At 46.9% G+C, this 14,177-nt stretch overlaps 1 protein-coding gene across 4 annotated transcripts in view; it reads right to left on the minus strand.

Moving 5' to 3' along the window:
• Positions 1-14,177, minus strand: part of PITPNM2 (phosphatidylinositol transfer protein membrane associated 2) — a 121,569-nt gene that overhangs the window by 62,264 nt on the left and 45,128 nt on the right. For all 4 annotated transcript variants that reach the window (XM_026058828.1, XM_026058826.1, XM_026058825.1 and 1 more), the window contains exon 2: positions 6,202-6,374. In XM_026058828.1, the coding sequence (XP_025914613.1) occupies positions 6,202-6,279 (78 nt within the window). In that variant the 5' untranslated portion in view covers positions 6,280-6,374. The remainder of the gene's footprint in view (positions 1-6,201; positions 6,375-14,177) is intronic.

Consider the following 14,177-nt stretch of genomic DNA (forward strand, 5'->3'; position numbering starts at 1 on the left):
ACTGGCCTATGGAACCCCCCCAGTTCTCCTAATATCTCGAGCCAATTCATTATTTCCCTTCAAGCCTATGAACCCTGAGGACCAAATCCAGGTCAAGTCAAGATTTTGTCCACAGCTACACAGGTCAGACATTTTCATTCATAAGAATTTAAAAAAGAAGGGGGGGGGGGGAAGATTTTTTTGACAGGCGCAAGCGCAGCAGGATTGCCAGTGCTGCATCCTGTGTTAAAACCAGTGCAAATCTGAAGTTTAAAAACATATTTGTATTGTAACCTTACCTTAGTTTCATTCAGTTTTGTTTTAATATGAGAGAGAGAGAGAGAGAGAGAGAGATCTCAAAACAACATAGCTCATTACTATATAATTAATCCTTTTTTGCCAGGTAAGGATCAAGAGCCAATCCAAGAACTGTTCTAAAATAAGGACTACAAAACTAGAAACAAAAAAAAGTAAATGCAAAAAAAGTGCTTGCTATTTCTGTAAGGTTTTCCAAAATGCTAACCCCTATGGATGTCCCTGTCAAATCCTGCTAACTTGACTGCAAGGCTGGTAACACTGAACGTTACCTCCCTCGCTCCCAAAGCTAAGCGACTGTGAGAATCACAGTCTCCTCTTCCAGAAGGATGCTAGCGCTTGTGACCACAAAGAAAAGGTTATAAAAACCAGAGGAGCAAGAGAGAACCTAGAAGTCACAGGTTTTGAGTGCTGCAGCACAGAAACAGCCTGAAAACCCTCAGACCAGGATTTTGCTCATAGGAGACTTGTGCATCTTCCAGGGTCTCCAGAGCAGTCGGCAGTGTGTCACCTGCTTTGAAAATTAAAGCACACGTGTCTATCTGTCCAGATTGCCAAGGCATTTGCAAATGAAACAAAAATAATCAGCCATCCAGTTCTTCAGGATCTAGAGATGAAGGGTTAGTTTGTTTTCCCCCACTCAATCAATCTTCCACCATCTGCTGAGCCTGCTGGCAAGCACGAAGTGTAGCTAACAGTTTAAGGGACACGACTCTTGCACCGAGATACCAGGACACAGCATCCAGAGTTACCACCACAAAGCACATTTCGGAAGTCTATTCTCAAGTCTCTACCTGAGGGCTACACAAGAGGAAAAAATAGGCTAGAGCAGGGGTCTGAGGGCCAAGAAAGATGACCGAGAAATCGTGCTCCTGGGGCAGGGAGGGAAACAACTGCAGTACTCCGTCAGCAGTCATGCCAGGGGAGCACAGTGCACTACAGGTGCTTGGAAACGCGCTCTGATTTTTCAGAAAAGGCAATCAATGGAAAGCCCTGAGGGACTGTAGAAGAGAGGCTCATGTTAAAAGATGAGAAGAGCCCTCAGTTTCCAGGATTCTGTCCRCGTTCAGCATACGGTGCTTAGCAGATGACGGGTCATCTTTAGCAGATTGCCACAAATAGAGGCCAGAGTCCTTCCAAGCGTGGACCCTCAAAGCGCTGAATGACAAAGTATTACTGTTATTAGCTTACAAGGATGATGTAGCATCTTAAAATAACCCTCATCCTCAAAAGGCAATCCCTATGTCCAGAAGAATATTTTTAAAGCACTGTCTTCTGAGGAAGGTCACAAGTACTCAGAGAAAACTGCTTGGAGCAAGGGAGGACCAAAGTTATTTACAACAGAGAAAGTAAGCTATGCACACTGATTTAAAAATAAGATTTAAAAACAGGAGGAATTCTCTTGTCTTATTTAAGGGTCGGAAGGGCAACGGTCCCTCTGAATCCCACGGCATACTGGACTGCAGTAATGAGCGGTATTGCGATGATGAATGGACTGACCTCTGTCTAATAACATACTGATCTTTCTGACGAATGCATTCCAGTCTTGGCATACAAGCTTGTATGAGCCAAAGAGACTTAATATTAAAACGCGTGCTGTTTTGGAGAGTAAGGGAGAAGCATATCAGTAAAGGTTAAGTTTGCTAAACGCACAAGAGAAGAAGAAGTGTTATAGGAAAGGAGAGCTGCTGAGATACAAATATGCAAGACACCTGAAGAGGAAGAATTAAGAGACCATTTAATAACTTCTATTTTAAGTATCACAGAGGAAAACCAGAATGGTCCTATCCTTTGTGCCTGACAGGCTTCAAAGGCCTTGCAGAGCCAGAAAAATTGCACATGGTTTTGAGGTGATGAACAAAGTCAGAGAAGACATCCATGACACAGTCCGCAGGTCAGTATTTCTGCACTAGGAAAAAAAACGATGCTTAGAACTGTCCCCTCGGAAAGTGGTTTGTGCCTCAGGAAACTCATTTCAGGTCTCCACTGCCAGTGCTTTCCTCTGGGTGAGAGCCTCTCTTACCCCTGGAAGCAGGACAGGCTTTTAAGTGTGTGTGTGTGTGTGTGTGTGAGTGTGAGTGTGAGTGTGTACACGGATTTTAAGGGGAAAAAAAAGTAGAAAAGTGTCAGCAGCATGCAATACAAATGTCTCTGTTGCTGGCTACTACCATCACCAGTTATATATAGCGAACAAACTAATCCTTGCTGCAATTGTGCTGAAATGGAGGTGGCTCATTTCAAAGAGCGAATATGAGTGAAGAGGTGAACTGAAATYAAATGAATGTGTGAAACCAATACACAAGTTACCTTACAAAACTATTGCCTAGAAAAGAAATACTGAGAAAGATTTCTCTCTTGAAATATTTTGCCTGATTCCATCTGCCTGATACCAGAACAAAAGAAGATCACAACAGAAAGGAAGATCACCGATTCTGAGTCCAGATATAAAAATTAGTATGCTTTAATTTGGGTAGTGAAAGAGAGAAAAATGCAGCAACGATGCAAAAACCCCTCGTGCATATGGAAGAGCTAAGACCAAACTGCTCTGTGGCTAATGCAGCAAGGACTCCCGATCCAAACATGTTGACAACACTGCGTGAGAGGTTTCCCCATGGAAATACTGATATAGATAGTCTAAAATTTAATAGAGAAAAACAATTCCGTTCAGATCTGCTAGGCTGCAAGCAAGTCAAAGGTACATTAAGCCCTTTGCTGTAATGTAAAATTAACTTATTTATGGGAGAATCTAAGTGCTGCTTAAAGCACTGAAACCACTGTCCCTGTGGATAATATTTCAGAAGCTAGCAGAAAGCAACACTGCAGAGACTTGCTMTTCTCCCCTCCCCATTGCCCTCACCACAGGAAAAGTAGCAGTCCATTCACCTTAGTTTTCAGAGCTCTGGACACCAGCGAGGACCCAGCCTAGGGAACTCTAAGCATCAGAAGAATCAGAGCAACACGGGCGCGCATGCAATGATGTATTGCCTGTCTTGCCTGCCTAGTGGCACAGAGAATTAAGAAGAGAGGTGCTGGATCATACACTGCACATTTTTTATTCTCCCATCGAGGAAACATGGTAAATATGAGTGCAGCCTGRCTTGGCTCAGAGGAAGGATCCTTTGCTACTTGGACATGATGTTGCTTAACAAAAATTTCCATCAGATTTGATACAAGTCTTAAACAAGAAGAGGGGCTGTTCTCTCATGGTGAGAGGAGGACCTTCCATTACAAAGACAGAAACCCCAATGGAAATGTGTTTGAAAAAGAGATCACTAATACTATGGCTCCAGTCTGAAAATCCACACTCAAATGCCTTTGTGGCACCACTTCTGCAAAAAACGTCCCTAAAGCAACTGCATAGGGCAGTCACTTCCCTCCCCAAGTGAGAAGGTCCTTTCGGAGAACTTTAGTTTGGAGGACCCGCAAATCTGGSACAACGATTTGTTTGCTCTTGAAGGGCAGCTTTACACCAACTGGCTCGGAGTTGAACAGGAGCTTTATTCATGAGCTTGAAGTTAAACAAGTGCTCAATCAACTTCAGGTACGTGCCTTGGACTCTCTGAACCCCTTGCGGAGCACAYGCCACATCTCCTTTTACCCTGCTGGAAAACTGCCTCTTACAGGACTGGGCTGATTAGCATCTCTAGCAATAATCACACCATACTGTACACAACAACTGTCTCTGAAATGGACCTTTTGCTCTCAAGAATAGCTCTCCCCAGGAGCTACTTTGGCTGAAACAGGTAGAACAGAATGATTTAAAGATTTCTAAGAAATGTCTCTACATTGCCATTTTATACAGAGAGCTTGCTTCTCCCATGGCCTCCCTACACATTCAAGAGGAAAAATAATTAAGAGAGACACGAAGCATCTTCCCATTCTTTGAAAAGAACAGAAGTCATGCTCCCGACTGCTTCTGCTCCAGCTTCTGCCTCAGAGACAAAGCCTGTACTTTCAAATCAAACTGAAGAAAAAGGACTTTTGGTAACATGGTCTAGGAAAAACTCCCATTGAAGTCAGCAGGAATCTTCCTGCCAATTTCAGCAGGAGTTGAAGCAGATCCCTATCAAACATAACAAACAGAATATAAACACTGTATTTTATCCTAAGTTGTTTGTTTAAATGCCTTTGAGCAAAGACAAGTATTTTCAAGCTAAAGCACACCTAGTTTTTTCTCCTTGGACTACTCAGACACATATGGGAATAAAGTCCCTGAGCTGGCCATACACTTCCCTAGACTACCTGGACCTTGGGGAAATCCAGCGTTGCCAGTTTACTCCCAGGTAATCAGAGAAGCATCAGAGACCGGACTCGGCTCCCCCTTCCAGCACACCCAGCCTGGAGGAAGCCGTACTCTGCTGCAGATCAGTGCACCAGAAAATTAGGGCAGACATGAAGCAGGGCTGAAGCGACTCGGAGGGGTAGTTTCTCCTCAGTAGTTTGCTGGGCCAGTAAATCTCCCCTTGCATTATACCCTAAGGGCTCGTCTAGTCCTTTATGTTAAGATACAGCTAAAATCACTGCCGAGTGAATAAAATGGAATCCAGTGCTCTGCATTAATTAGATAAAAATAGGTATTTGAACATCTGGAAGTGAACAGCAAACGCAGCCCACAGACCAAGTCCTCCACAGTCAAACGTTACGCCTGGCAGCAGAGCTCACGCAGATGCTCCCCAATTAGCAACCCGTCCCCCGTTAAAGCAGGCGGGCGCTCCCTTCTCAACCGCATCGTTCTCCTGGATGCTCTGCTGCTCACCGACGAGGTCTGCGGAGCTCATACGCTGCCTCCGGCAGCCAGCTCTTTATTTAAAGCAGCTAAGCCAAATTTGGAAGAAAAAGTTGTGACAAAATAATTACAATAATATTCAAAACAGCTACAGCTTCAGGAAAAGCTACACAGAAATGAAGCCTCCTGAGAAAAGTGTTTACTAATTTATGCTAGCGTTTAGGTTAAACACGCAAAGATGATGCATATTTTATATTTGTGCCAGAAAAAGGAATTCCATTGTTATTCCTGGAAAACACACACCATACACTGTTTCAATAGTCAAGTCCAAGCATACAAATCTTTAAAAGGAACACAGCTGGAACGTGGGGAAGGGGGGGGTGGGTATTGTGGCTTTTTTTTTCCTCCTTAGTTTTATTTATAATTCGTTTCAGACCTTAAACCAAAGGTGACTTTGCTAGCATTGCTTTGCCTCACCAAAGGAAATGGAGTTCTACTACAGACTCAATATTAGACTTGTGTTTTGCTGGATTAGGGTCATTTTAAATTTCCTTTAGAGTGTGGGACAATGAAATAACACTTCAGATTCATTTCCTTTTAAAAAAAGCTTTTGTTTGGATTTCAAACACTGGGAAAAGATGGGCATGGAGAATTTGAGTTACAAAAACCAACATTTTAATTAACGCTTTATTGAAAACAGGGAATTAAAAAAAAAWTCCCCTCAGTGCTCAGAAGCCTATTAAAAATGATCTAACTTCTATGCCTAAACTGATCAGCATCTGTTTCATAGCACTACATAAGCAAAGCATTATATCTAAATTTTTCTATTTTTGAATTCAAGTTACGCCTTTGGTTTACCTTCTCAAATTTATACTAGACTGTTTCTTCCCAGCAGAAGAGGAAGAGCATTTGCTTTGCAGCTGGGGCTGGTGTGAGGAGTTATCAGAGCCCARCTGGGAAGCAGTGGCCCTACATCCCGGTTAGGTGCCCACACGCTTGGGCTCAGTGCTTCCCTTCACAGGGATGGCCTGTCCATGAGGTGTTGCTTCCCAGATAAGTTTTATCACAGAAAACCACAAACTTAAAATACCTGGTTCTTCAGCAATACTTCATTCTTCCACCTGAAGCCCTACGTGAGCCTGCACCCATCCATCCACACGATGGGCTGAAACGTTACTGACCTGTATCATGTACAGCTGGGCAATGCGATACTCTTCCACGCTCATCGGAAGAGGAATACGATATTCCTTTATGAGCATTTTGAACACAAAATCTTTTGTCCGCTCAGAAACACAATCCAAAAGCTTCTAGTAAAGGCTCCTTAAATAATGGTAAGGAAATGCATTGAGGATCCCTGGAAGAGAGCAAGAGAAAGGGAGAGAGAAAAGCAGTTATTTTCCATTCTTCTTGGAGATCATCTTATCAAGAAAACATTAATTTTTTGTAATAACAATAAGCTTAATAGGAGAGAGAAGAATCCCCAGAGTGTTACCRGACACTTGGTATCAAATTGAACAGAATCTTTCAGAAGAGTTGCGATGTGCTTCAGGGGACACCGTCAAAGCTATTACCCTCCTGACCTTTGCCGCCATATCAACCAGGCTTTCGTATGCAACAGCATCTCCGTGGGAGAGATGCGACAAAAGCTCAAAATGAATAAGCAGAGCTTTTGTTGCTCGACAGTAGCGTCCCTCTCCAATGTCAGCAACACGCCAGAGATGCATCCACTCAAAGGTATCAGATTTTATCCTCTCACATTTGTTCAGCTGGGAGAAAAGACAGTAATTAGACTTCCTCAGCTCTCGGTAAGACCACGATGAAGAGCATCAATTGGATTCTAACAATGAGGTCTGCGGAAATGTATTTTTCTTCCCTGCTTTACTCTGAATTACTGTCTTGTTGGGATCTGCTCTCTTTCACCTCCAAAGAAGTCTACAGATAAATTCGTCTTGTCATTGATGTTAATGCCAGACTCATTTTTACACTCCCATTGCATAAAAACACAGCCGAAGATCAAACTGCAACAGAAAATGTCCCATCATAGCCAGCCTCAAGGCAATTAAAAAAAAATTGTTACATAACCCACCCCACCCCACCCCCAGCATCTACTACACCCAGGCTTAAAACAGTAGCTTTTCAAATATCCTTAAGACTCCCCGTAGGCTGTGAATAAAGTTGTCAAAATAATATAAAGAAGGGAAAAATAAGAATGGTGAGGAAGAGAGGACACAAGAAGCGAAGCCGTCTGCTGTCAGGGAAACCAGCCCCAGTACAGCATCGTCATTTGATGGCCGCTCTCCGAGCACGTAAAGCACGAGYCTGGCCCCTTTGCATCCCCCAACCTCTCCTTTCCGCTTATTGGCACTCTTCAGATGCAGCTACTGAAGCCAATACAGACAAAAAGCCCACACTTTGGGGGAAAATAAAAAAACCCCAACACATTGCAGAATAAAACCAACCAGCTGGTCTAGTGGATTATGCTGGTATCTGGGAACCAGGAAACTCCACCACCACCATCAGCAGGCCCCAACGCCACTTYTCATCGGCACGGCACCTCACTAGCYTTCTGCAAGGTTGAGAGAGGTCAGGAAATAAATAAWTAAAATCCACGGKCACAAAGTAACCRGGGACAAAACTCRGCCTGATAACCCAGGTCTACTGCCTTCTCATCCGCCTAGCGCTCAACGCGGCCTGCTTCCCGGGCAGCGCAACATCCCTGCGCGCGCCAGGCTCGCCCCATCCTGCCAAGGCAGAGTGCCTTCCCGTGGGGGCACGGGCCACCCTGCGGCACCCTGGCCTCGCGGTGCYCCCGCTCGCTGCTCGTCTCCCTGGCGGGGGCTCTGCTAGCTCGCTGCCCGCACCTCCAACTGGGCTGCAGAGCTGCTCCACCTGGACTGACTCTCCTGGAAGAGCTAGTTGCCCAATGTTGCATCATCTAAACAATTTATTTTCAAATTCATTTTATTGCTGTCAGAGCCACCTGTAGGGGGGAAGAAAAAAAGAAAGAAAAACCAAAAAAAACCCAAAAAACCCCAACAAAAACACAACTTTGACTTGGCCAACCCCAGAGAGAAGTGTTTTGGGACACCTGCCCTTCCCGGTACTGCAAAGGGCACGTACCCACACACACACACGTGGGATTTCTTCCATCAAACTAATCCTCCAGAACAGGTGGGGATAATCTCATTAGATGGTTTTTAATTAGCACCATGGCAAAGAACAACAACAACAACAAGTGCCATAGGATGGATCCCAAATGCAGGCCGCAGAGCAGGGCTGCGCGGCGCCGGGATCCCACCTCTCGGGGCTGGTGGCAGTGGGAGACTCAGCGGCAGGTCTCGAGCAGTTTGTTATACTTCAGCGATCTTTGAAAATTAGATTTAAAAGCTTCCCCCCTCCCCTTCCCCCTGAAATGATCTAAAGCAGAATCACTCCCACCACGGGGACGTCAGCCACGTCTGCCTTGGCTGCTTGCTAAAAACAGGATATTTCAATCGATTGTGAGAGATGAGTCAAACAAAAATAGAAGCTTAAAGGCAATAAAATGGCAGGAAACCAGTACCAAGATGAAATAAACGTGTTTATAATGAAGTGCCACACAGGTAATAATTCAGACAGCCAAGAGAGTTTATTTTATTACAGACTAAAACACCCCCACCAGCACCAGCACCATTTTGGCCGGAGCAGCCGCTGCCGCAGCGGYTCCCCCCGAAGCGCCGGCTCGAGGCGCACGGCAGCTCGTCTCCCCTCCTGCTTGGCTTTTACAAGGCTTGAGGGTCCTCGGCCGAGCTCCCCTTCAGCTTTCTGCTTCTCTGCGGCCAACGTTTAAACCCAGGGTTTCGGTTCAGCCTGCCGGGTCCCACGCAGCCCCGACGACGTGCCCATGGGCCAGGCTGCGCTCCCCAAAGCCCCCGGCCGCTCCTGCAAACCAGGCACGGAGCGGCCCTGGGAGCACCCCGGGCAAGGGCCAGCAGCACGTTCCAACCTCAGGCGGAGGGGCCAGCCGGACCAGGCACCCGGGATCAGCCRCCAGACCCCGAGGGAGGCAACAACAGGGAGTTCACACAACCCCGTCGGATTTGTTCCCCCCACACACACACACTTTTTTCTCTTTTAAAGCTAGCCTGATTTTAAAAAGTCATCTTGCTAAGTTTGCAGCCTGGGCTCCTCTGACCGAACACAACGTGCCCCAGCCCTTGTCAGGGCAGCGGAGCCCAGGTTAATGGCAAACCAGGAGAGAGAAGCACGGGCGCTACCTGGATTCGGGGCCTGGGGAACACCGTGTCAACGGGGACAGAGCGCACCGAGTCGCACTTTCAAACACCTTGCTCCAAGGACAGTGACTCCCTCGCAAGTCCCGGGACTTTACAGAGAATCAAAGCGCACCCAGATTGCTTGCTGTATTGCCAAAACAAAACACCCAAGAGAGCAAACACTGCAGATATGATGCCAGCTACAGAGAGAAGAGAAAAGCCCTCCTGGAAGCAAGAGAGCCACAAGGCAGCTTTGGAGAAAGGGTGTCAAGACACCGGTTGGGTCCCTGGCGCTTACCCTCATCCAGCCCATTGCAGGGTCTCTGCTGCTGTAAACAGCCAAGGGTGTTTGAGCAGGGATGCAGAAGGTGCYGGGGTTGCAAGGGGCCAGCGTTTTGACGGCAGGCTGGATTTTGGCTGCCCAGCCTCGGAGCACCAAGCTGGACCTTCTGCAGGTTTGCCAAACCCYGGCGGTTGCTGCAGCACAGCCAGGACTGTGAAAACCCACAGCAGCTCGCACACCTGGACGTGCTTCTCTCTGGCCGTGAGAAGCGGAGAGCAATAGTGACGCAAGACATTTTCAGACTCGCTGCTATTTCTGCTATAGCCAAGTGGCACATTTGTACAGACMGTTATTGAATTTATACGTAGAGCTGTAGTAACTGTGAAAGCCAGGAGCATAATTTTATACCTCAATTATTTCAAAATCAGGTTCTCAAAGCATCGTAATTAGGCTCCAGGGTCAATATCCTGCCGAGATGAGTCAGGTCCACCTCTGAGCTACTGTTTCGGGCTGTCTGAAGGCTAATGCACAGTTTGCTGCATTTTGTTCCGATCTTAACAGTTTCCTTCACAACAACGATAAACTTCTTCAACACGTGCCCTTTTTTAAAGGAGGGAGGCTATCAGGATCCGCGGAGGTGAACAGATGGAGAGACCCAGCAAAATACCACACTCAGCTCATGAACGTGGTGCTTGGGGCAGGCACCTTGGGAGCACCAGGGTCAGCATCCCCGTTAGTAATGAGGTGGCAAAGGACTGACGACAACCGACATAATGTAATTAGGTAATTAATGCATCAAGGGTGTTTGAACTGTGTTACTGGAGTGCCGGAGGCTATACCCTGGCCGGCCTTGACAGGCTGCCCTGAAGGGAACGGGAGTCGACCATTGCAGCAAAAATCCTGGCTCCTCTGCGTGTCAGCTGGGTCCAGGGCGAGAAAACCAATCGCAGCAGTAGAGTCAGGCTATAAAAGCCCCGTTATTGCTCTGCTCCCAGCTGTGCCGTTACAACTCTCCCAGCCGTCACCTCAACAACTAGTTTTTGATCAGCTCACATTCTCCGTGCGCAGGCTGCTGAGCACAGATGCTTTTTAGGACTAAAATGAGCTAAACCGCTGAAGCAATGACGCACCCCGTGTCAGGGCCACTATTTCACAAATTCAATAGGGGAGAAATAAAGCCGTAGAAGCAGACGGCAACTGTAATTAGCTTTTTCTAGCCTCATGCAGGAGGTTCATTTTACACTATTAGAAAGTAAAAAGACTTGCCCCAGGAAAGAGAAACCAGTCCCGAGCAGTCACGCAGCRGCCAACAGCGGAGGCAGGCACCAGCCGCGGGACTGTGCTCCCGATGCTCGTCAGCCGCTGCCTCCTCGGGGCTCTGCTGCTTTCTCGAGTTGAGGAAAGTCTCCCCTATGAAAGATCACACTAATGAGCTGAAAATCTATACCCATCGCATGCCTACTGAACAATTTTCCTTGGAATATCTCCACATAGCTGAGAAATGAAAGATAGTTAACAAAAACAACTAGGAAATCCAAGCCAAGCATGTAACAGTAAAAGGACTAGCAAAGGCGTTACCTAGAGACCCTACCTACAGGCTTCCTTTAGGTTCTTTACATCTCCTTTACCCCCCAACAGATGCCTCCTTGGAGAAAGAGGTGTTTAAGAGCTGGCAGCACCGGTCCCAACTGTCCGGAACACTCGGGCCTCGGGGAAGCAATGGCCGGGCTCAACGGCCCAGCCACCGCCCCTGCCCTGCCGAGCTCCTCGGAGGGAGCAKAGTGGCCTCCCAAGGCTGCTCGGGCTGCATACATATTGCACTCTGATTTATTTGTGCCATTGGAAGAGGCAGCATAAACGTAAAATAGATTCCTAGGAGCCAGAGTCAGCACTTTTTCACAGGCAACTTCGATGCTCACRTCTTGATTAATGCGGCATCCTCCTTCCTGGCCCAAACGCAGTCTCGCTCTGCCTTATCCACCCATAGCATCACTGCTGCAAAGACTGCTGCCCTGATCTGTCATTCGGATCGTGTCACCCCTCTTCTTGCTACCTCTTTGCCAGCAGCTCCTCCTTTACCACGTCAAACAGCTCTTCACACTCCCCCTCAGCCCCTTCACAGCCTGCCCCRCTGTGGCTGCCAGCTCTCTTGTCCAACACCAAATGGTCAACCCCAGCTCCAAACAAGCCTGGGCTGCCAGCCGGCATCCCCCTAAAGCTTCAGCTCCCAAAGAAGTTGCCGTTTGTTTTTTTCCACAGCGTCCCTACCTCTCGGGAGAAGTTCTCCACCAGCACACGCCACTCAGCGCGGYATCGGCTGGAGCAACACCATCTCCTCCGATCACATGAACGACTACATGAAGCTCAAGGGAAGAGCACAATTCATGAGGGTTTTCCAAGCAGATGAACACTGAGTGCTTGTATTTGACCATTCCCTTCCCCCCCCGCCCAGAAGTGATTTCTCCTGCACAAGCAGTGGGACATTTTCCAGCCAATGTTCAAATTAAATTTCTATTTAGTAACTTTGTGGCTACAATTACTCACCAAAACACCCAATGTTAGTAAAACTGAAAACTCCCAATTTTAAGCAGCATGTCATTCTATCTTCTCCGTTAYTTAGTGCACATGTGAGAAAGAGTTTGAGTGTAGTATCAGTCGTACCTGCTGACTGATAGCTAAGCAGATAAAAATACCACTGATCAGGCCTTGAAAAGTCAAGAGAAAGACTTAAAGCATCTTAAAAATGTACAGTTCGCCCCCTTACTGTTTAAAGGGTACTGTGTCAGTAAGTGGCGTTCTCTGTAATGCTGCATCTTAATCATACTTSGAATCTGCCACGTCTTTTCAAAATTCAAGGTTTTATGCAGATGCTTACACAGCCCAGTTTCAAGACTGGGTTTAGATCAATCTGACTGTGAATCGAAAACTAGTGAGCGTTTGCTCACGTTGCAACACCGCTGCGGGCAGCTCCAGGTGCCCGGGTCTCTCGGCCGAATTTGCCAGCTGAGCTGGGGGAGCTCCCCGGCCGCCCGCCTCTGCCGTGCCGGCTACAGCCCACACCGCCAGCAATGACAGAGGAGGAGAGGGGGGCAAAGAGGAGGAAGAAAACGCGAGCACGCATGGAAAATGCTTTTCCTCCGGTGCAAGCCTCAGGGCAAACTCAGAGATATTGCAAATGCAGACAGCGGCGCAACGGGCTGAGGACTAAACACCGCTTGAGAAGGAAGGCACAGGGAGCGAGCAAGTCGGGTTTACAGTACTTAATCTTTTTTCCATTATTAGATACAATTTGACGTCACTTATAGAATTTAAGAGCTCATTGTAAAGCAGACATTTATTACAACAGAAGGATGGAACCCGTCCAAATGCAATATAGCTACACTGCAGCTATTAAATCTTGTTATAGTTCACTGGGCAGCCAAATGCTGGCTTGAAAAAAATAAAATAAAATAAAATAAAAACCACATGACACACACAACATTTTTTCTTAAGTATTCCAGAATATTGCACTGTTTCTTCATACTTTCCATTCTCATTAACATTTGGGGAGAGGAAAACTTCACTCCCTTTCGTCTGCTTTATAAATGATGCTACAGTGCAAAGCAGAGAGCCCCCTATTTGACACGCTAACTTGGAGGGGAACAGGTGAAGTCCATCAACCGAACTTTGCCTGGAAAATAAATGTTTCAAGTCATGCCATGCCTGGAGGTAATACAATAATGAACTAATAAAGAGAGCCATTAAAAGAGCTAATACGCACAGTGAAATCACAGCCGAGTTCAGAGGGAAAGACGAACCAGGCTCTAATCCTTCTGCTGATGCTGAGGATAAAGCTGGATATTAAAAAGAATCCATCTGAAATTAAAGGTTAAAAGTTTCCAAGTAGTCGCTTTGTTCTGCACAAACCGAGCAGTCGCAAAACCCAGCCGAGAGYCGTGTGGCCTGGCCGCAGAGCCCGGCTGCCCTGCTCAGGCTGAGCAAAAGAAACCTGTGCAGMCCCCCCTTCTAACAGCTTGCTCCTAGCCCAAGTCTCTCAGTGCTACATGCTGAAAACAAGGAGAAATTACGTATATATGTGCGTGCATACAACAGTCCCTCTCTCCCCCTTAGCTGCACAGGGAACTACATTCAAACTATCCCACACCCTATATTTTTTCCCTTTTTAAAATCAACAACAAGAGCAGGAAGTCATAAGAGCTCCTACTCCTTAATCCTACCGGTTACTAAGGATGCAAACAGCAGATTACCTTTTCCCCGGCAGGATTTTCCCTCGAGTCAGCCGCCGGAGCCGCCAGGCTGCGGGTGCCAGAGCTCCGCGAGCAGCTGGCGGCCGAGTCAGCCCGCAGGTCCCCAGGCCACAGCTGAGAGCAAAGCCAGCCCAGACCCACCAGCTCACGCTTGCTTTGAAAACAGACGGTCTTCCGGTTCAACGCTGCTTAGGAAACAGGACTATTTCTCTCTTTTTTAAGTTTGGGAATAAAGAGATATGCTCAAAGCTGCAAAAACAAGGAATCTCGCAGCCTCCAGACTGTTTACAGAGGTAGAAGGCTCTTGCCGTCTAACCTAGATTACTCTCGCTACGATTTAAGCTTATCTCTTCTTGTCCTTATCTCAGGAGAGG

The sequence above is a fragment of the Apteryx rowi genome, unplaced genomic scaffold (assembly GCF_003343035.1).
Source record: "Apteryx rowi isolate R43461 unplaced genomic scaffold, aptRow1 scaffold_15, whole genome shotgun sequence".
Classification (NCBI taxonomy): Eukaryota; Metazoa; Chordata; class Aves; order Apterygiformes; family Apterygidae; genus Apteryx; species Apteryx rowi.